The sequence below is a fragment of the Coregonus clupeaformis genome, unplaced genomic scaffold (genome assembly GCF_020615455.1).
Source record: "Coregonus clupeaformis isolate EN_2021a unplaced genomic scaffold, ASM2061545v1 scaf0176, whole genome shotgun sequence".
Taxonomy (NCBI): domain Eukaryota; kingdom Metazoa; phylum Chordata; class Actinopteri; order Salmoniformes; family Salmonidae; genus Coregonus; species Coregonus clupeaformis.
This window is the reverse complement of record NW_025533631.1, coordinates 165,273-180,197: the sequence shown is the minus strand read 5'-3', so window position 1 is coordinate 180,197 and position 14,925 is coordinate 165,273. Positions and strand designations below refer to the sequence as shown.

At 42.9% G+C, this 14,925-nt stretch overlaps 1 protein-coding gene across 4 annotated transcripts in view; it reads left to right on the top strand.

Moving 5' to 3' along the window:
• LOC121574667 (cell division cycle and apoptosis regulator protein 1) overlaps window positions 1-14,695 on the top strand; it is a 29,734-nt gene extending 15,039 nt beyond the window's left edge. For all 4 annotated transcript variants that reach the window (XM_041887226.1, XM_041887220.1, XM_041887209.1 and 1 more), the window contains 11 exons: window positions 614-824; window positions 2,130-2,213; window positions 3,831-4,019; window positions 4,238-4,429; window positions 7,978-8,259; window positions 9,776-9,920; window positions 10,101-10,342; window positions 10,482-10,602; window positions 10,846-11,046; window positions 11,880-12,085; window positions 13,055-14,695. In XM_041887226.1, coding sequence (XP_041743160.1) covers window positions 614-824; window positions 2,130-2,213; window positions 3,831-4,019; window positions 4,238-4,429; window positions 7,978-8,259; window positions 9,776-9,920; window positions 10,101-10,342; window positions 10,482-10,602; window positions 10,846-11,046; window positions 11,880-12,085; window positions 13,055-13,117 — 1,936 coding nt within the window. In that variant the 3' untranslated portion in view covers window positions 13,118-14,695. The remainder of the gene's footprint in view (window positions 1-613; window positions 825-2,129; window positions 2,214-3,830; window positions 4,020-4,237; window positions 4,430-7,977; window positions 8,260-9,775; window positions 9,921-10,100; window positions 10,343-10,481; window positions 10,603-10,845; window positions 11,047-11,879; window positions 12,086-13,054) is intronic.
• The last annotated feature ends 230 nt before the right edge of the window (window positions 14,696-14,925 follow it).

Sequence of the window (14,925 nt, the reverse complement as noted above, 5' to 3'; positions counted from 1 at the left end):
TCTGTCATTTGATTTGCCTCTTAATTCTTTTTTGTTTTGCAATATGTCTCTTTGGCTACCATATGACGCCGTCCTGCTTCTATCTATCTTTGTATATCTATGTGGTGGATGAATGAATGCATAGATTTTTGTGGCTCGAAGCGCAGTCTCCCGGACCAGAAGACACCACCATTACTTTTCGTGTTTTAAATGTTTTCCTTTCATTCTGTTAAATATCTTACATATTTAACTTCTTGCTTTTACTGTCCTGTCCTCTGATTCTGTGTCTTCTCTCACAAACTCTCCCGTCCGCGGGGTCGTAAGCTACGCAAACACAGACATACTGAGCTTTGATTGACTGAAGTCGAGGGTTGGGGCGGGTTTGGGGTGTTACCAGGGTTGATGTTTTTGTCAAAACAAAAAATGGCCGCTGTTACCCCTGAAAACCAATGGACAACCAATGGAGAGCTGCAGACTGGGTTCCATGCTAATGTTGTGTGTTGGGGGGGATACTGTAACAAGTTCAAAAGTCATTGGGGGGTAATGTAGCCTAGGCTAGTCCTAGCCCTGTTTTTGAGAGATGTGTCCCTGACCCGAATGTTTCTTTCCAATGCGCCTTCTTCCTTTGCGACAGGTATCGTTTTGCAGAGATTCGCTATCATCGCCCTGAGGAGACTCACAAGGGGCGGACAGTGCCCGCACATGTGGAGACAGTGGTTTTGTTTCTCCCGGATGTTTGGCATTGTCTTCCTACCCGCTCAGAGTGGGAAGGGCTGTCGCGGGGACTTCGGGAGCAGCTGGCTGAGAAGCTGTCCGCCGAGCGGAAGGAGGCTGATGGAGAACAGGCACTGAACCGCTAATCCCTCTCTTCTCATTTCCCCCGCTTCTCACAGGACGAACACAGCCACAGGATATTCACTAGACATAACCACCCCAGATACACACAGTACATATGTTATACAAATCTAAACACACACACAGAGGGTAAACCAGATATCACCATCATCACAGGCAGAATATTGAACTACCTGGTCCCCTTTAGGTTCAGTTCCTCTCACTGGTCCCCCCCCCTCTCCTCCTACCGTCCTGCTACCTGCTCCTACCCCCACCGTCCCCTCCCTACACCCCACCTGCCCTCACACTCAGCAGACACAGTGAACGGAGACTAGGTCGTATCTGAATGACGACGCCGCAACTGGCCAATCAGCTTCCAGCTTTATAAATGACTCTTAATTGGTCTATACTGGATATAGCCTAATTGGCTTTATTTGCTTGTGTTATAATCACAATTAATAAAAAATGAACCTGCTTGCAATTTTGGCTACTTGCATGAGGGGAGGATAAAATTACATAATTGGATTATTTGCTTGGAACCGCTGAGGATTCTAAAAGAGAATGCTGGAACCTGCAGAACCAGTTGCGTTGGCATGTGTTTGTTCTAGATTTAGTTTTAGATTTTTTGATAATTTTTTACTTCAGTATCTGCTGAATTTGAAAAGAGAAAAAAAACCTTCCCTAAGTTCTGTCTCTTGTCTGTCCCTGTTTTGATTGGACTGTATCTAGAGCTTGGTTTGTTCCAGGGCAGTTGGTTGGACAGATGGTCTTCTAGAACCTAAACAGAACCAAAAGAATGCAGAATCCAGAACTATCCCAATCAGAATCTATGCCAGACTAGGATTGCTAGCTACGGAACCCACATACAGACAGTTAGCATACACACTGAGTTTGGCAACACCAGCTTTGAGTTGAACGTGATGTACCTGCCACTACACAGATACAGACCACACCCCCTTTGGAACCCACTGTCATTGATTTACCTTTTTGTGTTCCACAGAACGTGATTGATTGGCCGCTGGGGATGGGGGGCAGGGCATTGGTTTTCCGTGATAAAGGTTTTATATTAAAGAGCTAGAGGGCGTCCCTGTGTTACCTACCTACCTACCCACCCTGCAGTAGCAGAGGACTACTTTATCATCCCAGAGCAACTCACTAGGACCAGAGAAACTATCAGACACATGATGTGAAGAATCACCTTTTGGTTTTTTACTAGTTAAAATGACAGGAGAACTAGTGTTTTAATGGTTTTCTGTCCCTCTCTTTTTTTCTTTCTCTATCTCTCTCTGTCTCGGTTGGTTGGTTCTTTCTCAAAGGAGGAAGAGGAGAAGGATGAAGAAGATTCAAAGGAGGTGACCACCCCGACACACTGGACTAAGCTTGATCCAAAATCAATGAAGGTAGGATTCTGAATATTACTCAGTACAAAGTGAGTTACTTAGACTTTTAAAGCCACTTAGCAGATACTTTTATTCAGAGATTTAGAGTACAGTGAGTGGATAGCCTCATTTTTTGTATGTGTATGTGATGATCACTGCAGAATTGAACCCACAACCATGGCATTGCTAGTGAGTCAGGATACTGTTCTTCTGAGGTGCTATTAGCTGTTTTGGTTCAGGTGGTTCCCCACATCCATACTTGGTGTCATCAGTAACTTTGCAACTTAACAACAATCCTAACCAGTGTTTGATCTGCAAAAATAAAAAATGCTTGAATTAATGGTTGCAGATGAGGAGGGGGGTCCCTGGATAATTTTTATGTAGGAGGACTGAGAAGCTCAGTTCTGGTGACTTTTTAAAAGGACATTCTACTATATAATTATGCTGAAAGCATCTAAAATATAATTTCCACCTCCAGAAATGAGCCCAATAACATAATGCTAAAATTATTCATAAAAAAATATTTTAATATATTGGCCCATCAGAGATCGCAGAAAAGGAAAGGAAATATAGGTAAAACGCAGAAAAAGGATCTTGATGCCTTTTCTAAACACAGATCTAAAATGCTCATTATTGTAAATTCTGCTCGGCTTCAGTCAGGGTTCGCTCCAAATCATGAATGTAAAATGACTAATTTCGTGCTTCAATTGCACTTCTCCACTCGGATTAAATATCTTTGCTGTCTTCATTGGATCACCAGACAGCGCTCTGACTGATGTGTAGTGTAGGCGACTTTTCTCCGGTACTTTCCTTACGTCTAGTTTTTCTCCGTTAGCAAGTTAAAATGCAAGAAGTTAAACTTCAAGCGAAACATTAGAAAATGTAGCTGGCTACATTCTTTCTCTAATAAACATTAGAAATATGATGGCCATGCATCGTTTTTGCAAAAAACTTTTTCATTGAAAGCTAATTTACTTGTGTGTCTGCTAGCCAAATAGCGTTGCACTTCTGTTGTCATCTGATAAACGATTTTCTGCCGAATGTGTTGCACTAATGTGTTTTGTGTGAAGAACAACTTTAGTCGCACGGCCCTTATCGCTCCATTGAAGCAGAACTCCACTGTTGACTTTCAATCAAAAACGCAGGTGAAATGGTTTTGAAAATACTGATTTCTGAACGCTAATGCGACCCCTGGACCATGCATATAGCCAATTGATACAAATCATCATATCATATCATTATGCCAGGTAAGGTTACTTTGCAGTTAACATTTTAATTTGGAACGTTTTATGGGAAAGCCTTTTAGAAATGAATGTTTCAGCGTCGCGACCAGAATTGTCGCACTTTAGAGCCCTGATCAGAAGTTATGTCAATGCATTCTTGTCTATAGCATCTCAGCAGGGCTAGCATATTGGTAGTTTACTGGTGCACTTATCTTTTGTTATGTATTGTGTGTCTTTCCAAAAAAGCAGATTCCACATACTGCTCACGTGCAATGTTTGTTCAGCACAAAATACATTTAAAAAAAGAAACAATGTGCGGGGAGCTTCCTCTTTTGAATCACATTGTATATCCAATCCATCCAAAATGTGAAACAAAATAATGATAAATTATGATCTGACCACCTCTCCTCTGTAGGTGAATGACCTGCGCAAAGAGCTCGAGTCACGCTCCCTGAGCTCTAAGGGGTTGAAGTCCCAGCTGATTGCCCGCCTCACCAAGCAGCTGAAAGTGGAGGAGCAGGTGGAGGAGGCCAAGGAGCCTGAGAAACCGGAGAGCCAGGTCCCTGAGGAGGAGGAGCCTCAACACATGGAGGAAGACAGAGAGGTACAGTACAGGAGGGTACTTACGACTAGGACACTTACTGCTAGGACACTTGCGTCTAGTGTACTAACACCAAAGCTGGACAGAGGTATGCTTTTAGTGCACTTAGCTACATTTAGCACAATTACAAACAACAATACCTGGCTTACTAGAATGGGTCCACTGATTTCTTGTTTCTGATTATCCATCTTCATCCCATCTCTCTCCGTCTGTTTGTCCAGGAGGAGGAGAGGAAGAAGCAAGAGGAGTTGGAGCGCCAGCGCAGAGAGAAGCGCTACGTCCTGCCAGACGAGCCCACCATCATAGTTCACCCCAACTGGGCGGCCAAGAACGGCAAGTTTGACTGCAGCGTGATGTCTCTGAGCGTGCTGCTGGACTACAGGGTGGAGGACAACAAGGAACACTCCTTCGAGGTGAGACAACACAGACACACACAAACACATTCAGAGCACATTCAGGACACACACACAAAATCTCAGGACACTCATGAACATGAGCACACACAGATATACATACATACATACACACACACACACACACACACACACACACACACACACGCACACACATATTAGCAGTAGTAGCAGCAGCTGCACTGAGTATTGGTAGCTCCCAGTCATACACTGAATTTTACAACCCGTTCACGAAAATGCTTCGCTCCTACAGACATTGAGTCACTGGCCATGGCTTGCTCTATAAAGCAGGCAAACGGGCATCGAGGCATTCAATTACTGTTCAATTGGTTAGAATGGGCAAAACGAGTGACCTAAGTGGTAGGCGCGCCGGTTTCAGTATCTCAGAAACGGCCGGCCTCTTGGGATTTTCACGCACGACAGTGTCTAGGGTTTACAGAGAATGGTGCTACAAACAAAAAACACCCAGTCAACGGCAATGTTCCCTTTAAGCTGCGTGCGTGCGCAGGTGCGCAGCTCCCCTCAGACTGCCGCGCAGAAGAATTATCAGCCTGCCCAGAGAAGCACGAGATTGAACTTCACTCAACTATCTAGAGTTATCCCCTTTAGTTGACACTATCAACGTTTCGCTCTACTGTGGGAATTGTGCTCAAATCAACGCAATATTAGCCACTTTCAATATAACATACCGAAACAAAACAAACTATGCAAGACATAGTATGCTAAACTAACTGTGCAAGAAATGTTCTTGTAGGCAGGGCGCATTGGAGTAGGATTCTATTGCTTTGATAGGCAATACACAGACCGGTGCGCCATAACCAATCAGAGCTGCAGTAGGCCTATATGCAAATTGCCATATATGGATCTGTGCCATTCACTTTGAATTGGACTGTGTTTACAGCATGAGCAGTCGTGAGTAGATGCGCTTGTTTTGAGATCAAAGCGAGAGCTGCATGTAGCCACCTGTGCACATTTGTTCATATCCTTGGCTAGTTAGTGAATTATTAGCCCAGTTATAGCTATTTTCTACTCAACAATGTGGGAGTGATTGCTTCCTGCAAGAGCACAGAATGTGTGCATTTCTAGCCATCTTTGTAAAGCAAGTCAGGTAAAGAGCTTTTTTTATGTCTTAAAGGTGTTGTATTTTGATACGGTCTTGAATAAGCGAAGTAGCAAATAGGCAGAGGGTAGCATCATTTGTCTGATTCTCTGTAATAATGGTATGGGAATAATAATGAATTTTATTTTGTCAAGTTGTTTCTTGCATTAAACATTTTCAGTTACCTCGTCTGAAGGACAAGTGGATAAACAGGTTAATGTCAAGCCCATGTTTTTTTCCCCAAAAGTCTCATGGAATGTAGGCCTACATTGAACACCACACATTTGCTGCTACTTTAGGCAGCTATTTCCATGTTAATGTTATGGGATGCATTTTTCTCCATTGTTTTTGATGGTAGGCCACTCTGGTAGGCCTACATTATGATCAAATAGCCGCAGTAGCCTACATGGCCGTTGTTAAAACTAACTTATTTGATGGTACAGCCTCAGCGTTCACAGTAAACGGACGCCTGAAGTTGCACCGAATTTTCACAACGTTCAAGTTTGTGCTCAGCAGACCTGAAATCTGCTCAGTGCTGAAAAACATTAGAGGGAACATTGGTCAGCGGCAGTCCTGTGGGCGAAAACAGCTCGTTGATGAGAGGTCGAAGGAGAATGGCAAGAATTGTGCAAGCTAACAGGGGCCACAAACAGGCAAATAACGGCGCAGTACAACAGTGGTATGAAGAACGGCATCTCGGAACGCACAACTTGTCGGTCCTTGTCATGGATGGTGTATTGCAGCAGACGACCACAACGGGTTCCATTCCTATCGGCTAAAAACAAGAAGAAGTGGCTCCAGTGGGCACGTGATCACCAACACTGGACAATTTGAGGAGAGGAAAAACATTGCCTGGTCCGACGAATCCCGGTTCCTGTTGCGTCATGCTGATGGCAGAGTCAGGATTTGGCATAAGCAGCATGAGTCCATGGACCCATCCTGCCTGGTGTTAACGATACAGGCTGGTGGTGTAATGGTGTGGGGAATGTTTTCCTGGCACACGTTAGGTCCCTTGATACCAATTGAGCAATGTTTGAATGCCACACCTTGTAGAATCCATGCCCCGAGGAATTCAGGCTGTTCTGGAGGTAAAGGGGTGTCCGACCCGGTACTAGATGGGTGTACCTGATAAACTGGCCACTGAGTGTATACAAATCAAATCAAATTTTATTGGCCACATGCGCCGAATACAACAGGTGCAGACATTACAGTGAAATGTTTACTTACAGCCCTTAACCAACAGTGCATTTCTTTTTAACAAAAAAAGTAAAAATAAAATAACAACAAAAAGTGTTGAGAAAAAAAAGGAGCAGAAGTAAAATAAAATAACAGTAGGGAGGCTATATATACAGGGGGGTACCGGTGCAGAGTCAATGTGCGGGGGCACCGGCTAGTTGAGGTAGTTGAAGTAATATGTACATGTGGGTAGAGTTAAAGTGACTATGCATAAATAGTTAACAGAGTAGCAGCAGCGTAAAAGGATGGGGTGGGGGGGGCAGTGCAAATAGTCCGGGTAGCCATGATTAGCTGTTCAGGAGTCTTATGGCTTGGGGGTAGAAGCTGTTGAGAAGTATTTTGGACCTAGACTTGGCACTCCAGTACCGCTTGCCGTGCGGTAGCAGAGAGAACAGTCTATGACTAGGGTGGCTGGAGTCTTTGACAATTTTGAGGGCCTTCCTCTGACACCGCCTGGTATAGAGGTCCTGGATGGCAGGAAGCTTGGCCCCAGTGATGTACTGGGCCGTACGCACTACCCTCTGTAGTGCCTTGCGGTCGGAGGCCAAGCAGTTGCCATACCAGGCGGTGATGCAACCAGTCAGGATGCTCTCGATGGTGCAGCTGTAGAATTTTTTGAGGATCTGAGGACCCATGCCAAATCTTTTCAGTCTCCTGAGGGGGAATAGGCTTTGTCGTGCCCTCTTCACGACTGTCTTGGTGTGTTTGGACCATGATAGTTCGTTGGTGATGTGGACACCAAGGAACTTGAAGCTCTCAACCTGTTCCACTACAGTATGTGGAACGTATGTACACCGGAAGAATGTACACAATATATGCTAAGAATGATTTGTACAGCAGTAGATATATTAGTGAGCCAAGTAAATGTGGTGTGTGTGTATAAACAGTGTAACTAAAATACAAAGTACAGTATTAGAATGAGCTATGTTGGGAATACAGTATTTTAAATACTGTGTGAAATGGGAAGTGTCCAGTGGCTCAACACTACTGTGTGTGTGAGAGTGAGTATTAGGTGTGTGTGAGTGTGCAACACCTGGTAGACTGCTAGTGATGGCAGTTCAACAGTCTGGCCTGGTAATCAAAGCTGTTTTTTAGTCTCTGTCTTGGCACTGATGCACCTGTACTTTCTCCGTCTGCCAGACGGTAGCCAAGTGAAGTCCTTAATAAGATTTGCATCAAAAGGTATCATATCTCTGTCTCCTCTTCTCTCCAGGTGTCTCTGTTTGCGGAGCTGTTTAACGAGATGCTACAGAGAGACTTTGGCTACAGGATCTTCAAGGCCCTGGCCTCTGTGCCCTGCAAGGATGACAAGAAAGACAAGAAGGAGAAGGCCAAGAAGGAGGCAGAGAAGAAGGAGGCAGAGAAGAAGGAGGCAGAGAAGAAGGAGGCAGAGAAGAAGGAGGCAGAGAAGAAGACAGATGTGAAGAAAGTAAAGGAGGAGGAGAATGGAGAGCCGGTGACAAAGAAGGCAAAAGAGGAGGAACCGGAGAATAAGGTGAGTGGTTCATCGCTCTCGAGAGTGAATTGTATTTATATTGAGAAGAAGTAGGTGGGAGGTTCATAGCTCTTTAGTGAATTGTATTTAGTGCTTTCAGAAGGTATTCATACCCCTTGACTTATTCCACATTTTATTGTTACAGCCTGAATTCAAAATGGATTACATTGATTTTTCCTCACCCATCTACACACAGTACCCCATAATGACAAAGTGAAAACATGTTTTTAGAAATGTTTGATTATGGCTGTGTCTTTCTGGGTAAGTCTCTAAGAGCTTTTCACACCTGGATTGTGCGACATTTGCCCATTATTCATTTCAAAATTCTTCATTGCTAGACAACCATTTTCAGGTCTTGCCATAGATTTTCAAGAAGATTTAAGTCAAAACTGTAACTCAGTCACTCTGAAACATTCACTGTCTTCTTGGTAAGCAACTCCAGTGTAAAGGTGAATTCATCTCCCAGTGTCTGGTGGAAAGCAGACTGAACCAGGTTTTCCTCTAGGATTTTCATTCTGGTTCTTTTTTATCCTGGAATAACTCCCCAGTCCTTAATGATTACAAACATACCCATAACATGATGCAGCCACCACTATGCTTGAAAATATGGGGAGTGGTACTCGGTAATGTGTTGTATTGGATTTACCCCAACCAAAACATGTTTTATTCAGGACAAAAAGTGAATTGCTTTGCCACTGTTTTTGCTGTATTACTTTAGTGCCTTGTTGCAAACAGGATGCATGTTTAAGAATATATTCCGTCTTTTCACTTGATCCATCCTCAGTTTTCTCCTATCACTGTAACTGTTTTAAAGTCACCATTGGCCTCATGGTGAAATCCCTGAGTGGTTTCCTTCCTCTCCGGCAACTGAGTGAGGAAGGATGTCTGTATCTTTGTGGTGACTGGGTGTATTGATACACCATCCAAAGTGTAATTAAAAACTTCACCATGCTCAAAGGGATATTCAATGTCTCCTTTTTTTTTTTTCTACCCATCTATTTTGTGAGGCATTGGAACCCCCCCTGGTCTTTGTGGTTGAATCTGTTTGAAATTCACTGCTCGACTGAGGGACCTTTTATAGATAATTGTATGTGTGGAGTACAAGGATGAGGTAGTCATCATTGCACACAGAGTGAGTTGCATGGACACAGAGTGAGTCCATGCAACTTATTATGCGAGTTGTTAAGAACATCTTTACTCCTGAACTTATTTAGGCTTGCCATAACAAAGTGGTTGAATACTTATTGACTCAAGACATTTCAGCTTTCATTTGTTTTGTTTTTCGAAAAACATAATTCCAAATTGACATTATGTGGTACTTTGTGTAGGCCAGGGACACCTTTTTTTATTCAGGCTGTAACACAACAAAATGTGGAAAAAGTCAATGGGTGGTGTGAATATTTTCTGAAGGCACTGTACATACAAAGTTTGTTCCATGATTCAAAGGAAGTGCTCGGTTTTTCAAACAGCCTGCTAGTTCTAAGTTGTGCCTATGCCATGTATTTTCCAAACCCAGGAGGAGGGTGAGAAGGAGGAGGAGAAAGTGCTGAAGGAGGATTCTATAGATGCGGAGGAGAAGGAGGAGGATGAGAGCAGCAACACAAATGCTGAGGAGTATGACCCTCTGGAGGCCGAAGATGCTGACGACGATGATGAAGATGGTACATACAATTCATCCTGATTCATTATGGGCCTGTGTCCTGGACACAGATTAGGCCTTGACTAAAAAGCATGCTCAAGAGAGAATCTCTATAACAAACCCTAGAAGTGTTAAGAAATTCTACCTTGTACGTTTCACAAGTACAAATCTGACTGACGGACTTCTGTCGATTCTCTCTCAGATAAAGACGATGAGGACTCTAACGGCAGGGACAGGAGAGATGACCGCAGCAGCAGAGACGACAGGAAGTCCAAAGAGAGGTCCTCTAAAGACAAGGAGAAGGAGAAGAAGCAAATGGTGACCTACAACAAGGACCTGCTCATGGCCTTTGTCTACTTTGACCAGAGCCACTGTGGCTACCTGCTGGAGAAAGACCTGGAGGACATCATGTACACACTGGGGTTACATCTGTCCAGAGCCCAGGTATACACACACACACACTGGGGCTTACACTTGTCTTGAGCTCAAGTTTACACACGCCTGTCTTGCTCTTTTTATATTTGTCACAATATATGTGATTGATCATTTGTTAGTACTTTTTATAATGTTTATTCATTTGCAGGTAAAGAAGTTGTTGAACAAGCCGGTGGTGAGAGAGTCTTGTTACTACCGTAAACTGACGGACGCAGCTAAAGATGAGGCTGCTCCTTCTTTCAGTGAACCACTGCTAGACAACCTGCTAGGTGAGTGAAGGAGAACTGACACTGGAATGGGTTATTAATGTTCTCTTTTTGACTTATCTCAATTTTTAAGCATAACTAAGGTGGATCCGAATGATCTAGTCCTTCACCAATGCTTTCTGTGAATATCCAACATCCTAGTTAGAACTGACCTAGTGTGGTTTATTTTGAGTCTGACTCTCTCTCTCTACTTTCTTTCCCTCCCTCTTCCTTTCCTTCTCTCTCTCCACCTCTCTCTCTCCTCAGGTAACCGTGCCTTGCTGCCCACGCTTGTGTCTCGTGGCCAGGCAGCGCCAGTGGAGGCTAGTGAGTCCGGAGGCGGCAGCAGTCTGATAGTGTATAATGGAGCCATGGTGGACGTGGGCAGCATCATGCAGAAACTGGACAAGAGTGAGAAGGCCAGGGAGGAGATAGAGCAGAAACTCATGGTGCAGGACTCCAAGATGGGTAAGAGACAAGTCACCTTAACAGATTTACTCAATTCTGTTCATGGCCATTGGGACATAGGCCAATATGTCCTTTGCATCATTTTGTTCCTCGCTCCACCAGAGCCATTACTTATCTTTTATGATCATCGTTAAACTCAGACTGGCTTTTGTAGGTCTTCAAAGGTCTTTTAAGCTCTGATGGCTTTGACGCAATGTTATCCTAATTCTGCAGCCTGATGGCATTAGAATTGCCCCTTGTGGGATGAAAAAAAATATCCTATGTATTTTTTATAACTGCAATTGGTGAATGAACTTCAACCGGGAAAAAACGTGTAATTTAATAGAATGGAGAATGTGTTCCTGAGTGTCTAAACCTGTATGTGTGTGTGTTGTTGTCTAAACCTATGCGTGTGTGTGTGTTGTTGTCTAAACCTGTGTGTGTGTGTGTTGTCTAAACCTGTGTGTGTGTGTTGTTGTCTAAACCTGTATGTGTGTGTCTGTGTGTTGTCTAAATGTGTGTGTGTTGTTGTCTAAACCTGTATGTGTGTGTCTGTGTGTTGTCTAAATGTGTGTGTGTGTTGTCTAAACCTGTATGTGTGGGTGGTGCTGTCTAAACCTGTATGGGTGTGTTGTCTAAACCTGTATGGGTGTGTTGTCTAAACCTGTATGTGTGGGTGGTGCTGTCTAAACCTGTATGTGTGGGTGGTGCTGTCTAAACCTGTATGTGTGGGTGGTGCTGTCTAAACCTGTATGTGTGGGTGGTGCTGTCTAAACCTGTATGTGTGGGTGGTGCTGTCTAAACCTGTATGTGTGGGTGGTGCTGTCTAAACCTGTATGTGTGTTGTGTTCCAGCCGAGGACACCAAGCAAATCCTCCAGCTGGTCTCAGCTAACCGAGCCCTGTCTAAAGATCTGGAGGAGGTGAAGGGAACTCTGGGCCAGACGGAGAACAACTTCAGAGCTACGGAGGAAGAGAAGACTGTCTACCACGACCAGCTCAGCAAGACACTCAACAACCTGGGCAATGCCATTAAGGAACTGCAGGGAGTCCTCAAGAAGGTATAATTGATTGACTGACTGACTGATTGATTTATTGGTAGACATTAGTTTGTTTTAAATGGTGATAATCATGGATTTCCGATAGGTCTCGAAGAAAGCACCTTACAATTGCTGGTGGATTGGGTTAGTTGTTAATAGGAGATTTGCATGTAACTTAAGTTATGTTTAAGAATCTTAAAGTTTAGGATTTGTGCTATAATCAGCCCAAAACAACTGTGTGATAAGAAGGTAATGCACTTGTCGTACAACAGTCAAAATTTCGCTATTGCCCCTTTCAGACATATGGAATGTGGCGCCTTGAAAGCGCTACGGCATGTTTGTTTGTCTGAAAAGGTAAACAACGGCTTTTTAAATGCCGCCACGAAACCTTCTCTGGAGATAGTTTGGAAGCGCCACTGAATGGGCATTTAAGTTGTCTGTAAAGGAATGCTGCTTCTGAAGCGGGACTAACGTCCATCACTAGGCAACCAGAACTGTCAATCAAATGATCTCGAGCTGCCTGCGCACAGCCTGCCTGCATGCAGACCCCTCGCTCCTAAGAAAAGTACTTTGAAGTTTGTTAGATACAATGACTTACCAATATATTTAGTTGAAAGAAAACACATCTATCTACCTTGTCATAAAGAAACAGAAGAAAAACAGCACATCAATCAGCAACGTTTATTGTTGTCAGGGAAACAATACCGAACATTCTATGCCGGAGCAGAATTCTACTGGCTGAAAAGGTACAGACGCTTCTGATTGTCTGAAATTGTCGCTATCGACCCGTTACTGTAGCGCCGTCCTATGTATGAAAAGGGTATATGTTACATAATGCATTCATAAGCAGTACAGTTATAACTTGACACATACGCCTAGAATGGACTGTTCATAAAGAACTCATTAGTTTGCCCAATACTGCCAAACATTGTTCTATTTTTGTATGTTGACATGAACTGAAGAATTCCTGTCTTGTTTCTCCCATTCCAGGAGGTTCCCTCAGAAGCCGCAGCTGACCAGAAATCCCAAACAACTAATGGTTCAGATGAATGAAAGAATGAGTTGGACAGTGAATGAGTTGTCTAATTGGACACACTTCCTACAAATCCTGTACATATGCCCTAAAAACAAGTTTAATTTGGGTCTATAGTTGTTGTTCTCTCTCTCATGGCCATATAGTGTCATTGGGTCAGTCCCAAGTAGCACCCTATTCCCTATGTAGTGCACTACTTTTGAACAGGACACATTGGGCTCTGGTCAAAAGTACTGCACTATATAGGGAATAGGGTCCCGTTTGGGACAATGGGACAAAAGCTTTCACTTCATTCATTAGTTCTAATGTTTTCAAGTGACCTCACTGTTTCCACCTGAAAATAACAAGTTAATTTCATTGGTTTGATATCAGTTACAGTTTGATTCGCTCTCGGGTTATTATGATGCTTTCTAATTGTGAAACTATTAATAACTGATATTTTGTTCAAAATTGTGTTAATTGCATTGCGAAGTGCTTCTTTGCTTACGGTATTAATTTTTCATTTTTGTAGCTGCTTCAATTGCTGATGATAATTTTAATGTTTTTTGTTTTAGTCTGCATTGGTTTGCTCATTCATCACCCTCCCCAAATAGTAACAACGTTGATGCCAGTATGTGTGAGTTGTACTTTATATCAGATCATTCTAATTAGCAATAATGGTGTTATTTATGTTCAAGTGAATTCATTAAAAATATATATATTTAAAAGAAAAACAATGATATTTGTATGAAGACCTTGAAGAAGCTGTTTTTGATGAGTCACCAGAATGACATGTTCCTCTTCTCTCTTCTCCCTGTTCTACTGACTGCTGATCAATAAACTCATTGATAATTTTGTGTTTCCTCATCCTACTTCGCTATGTAATTGACTAGACTGGCTGCCACTCTGTTCTGAGACATGGGTTGTATTCATTAGGGAACACCGTAACAAAGCAACTGAACAAGAAAATGAGTGTTTCTTATTGGACACATTCAGATAGTACCTCTCCATTTTGGCACGTTTGTTAATGTTTGGTGCCCAATGAATACGACAGTAGTATTGCATGCATCTCCTTATGAGGAACCTCAGTCTCTTGAGGCTTCTTCCAGTAGCAAGCTTGTTTGATCCCAGGAGTTGAGACAATGTCAGTCGTGTGATCTATGTTACGTCTATCCAGGGTGGGATTGTTTAGTGTTGAGTTGATTGTGTAATGAAAAGGGAAGTAAATACAAAGCCAAACCATAAGCTGAATGTCTCAACTACCATCAAAAGGAACTGGAGCCCCAGGTCCCGTCCTGCCTTTTGACCACAGATAAAATGGTTGTGATTCTAAACTAAAACCACATGAGAATACTACTGGAGTTCTGTTGTAGAATTATGGATGTTCTAGAAGTGATGTGTTTTCTGTTCTGGGTTTGTCCTAGAACTGTGTGAGGAGTTATGATTCTGTCCCTCCTTTCTCAGATTGTTGGGCACCAGGGGTGATGGTGGTGATGTATGAATTTCTGGACGAGAGCCTAACTTGAGACATGAGCCCAAAGCAGCCAAGTGCATATAATTTTTCTATTGAAAATGTACTGTATGGCTGTCCTGTGCAGAATTAAAGGGGTCCATTTGAACATTTTGTCTGATTTGCCTTTTTGTCCTGTGTTTTAGAGCTGTTTTGTATGTAAAAGAAAATGTGTACAGTATATTTTGGTTAACATTGATATAGAAATGCTTATTATTGCAATGACATATATGGAAAAGGCTTATTGGAGAGCAATTTATTCAAAATATTATTGTGTAAAGATCTGTGTTAGGGGAAGTAGAATCTAAAATGACAACCACCAGGGGGCATCGTAGATTA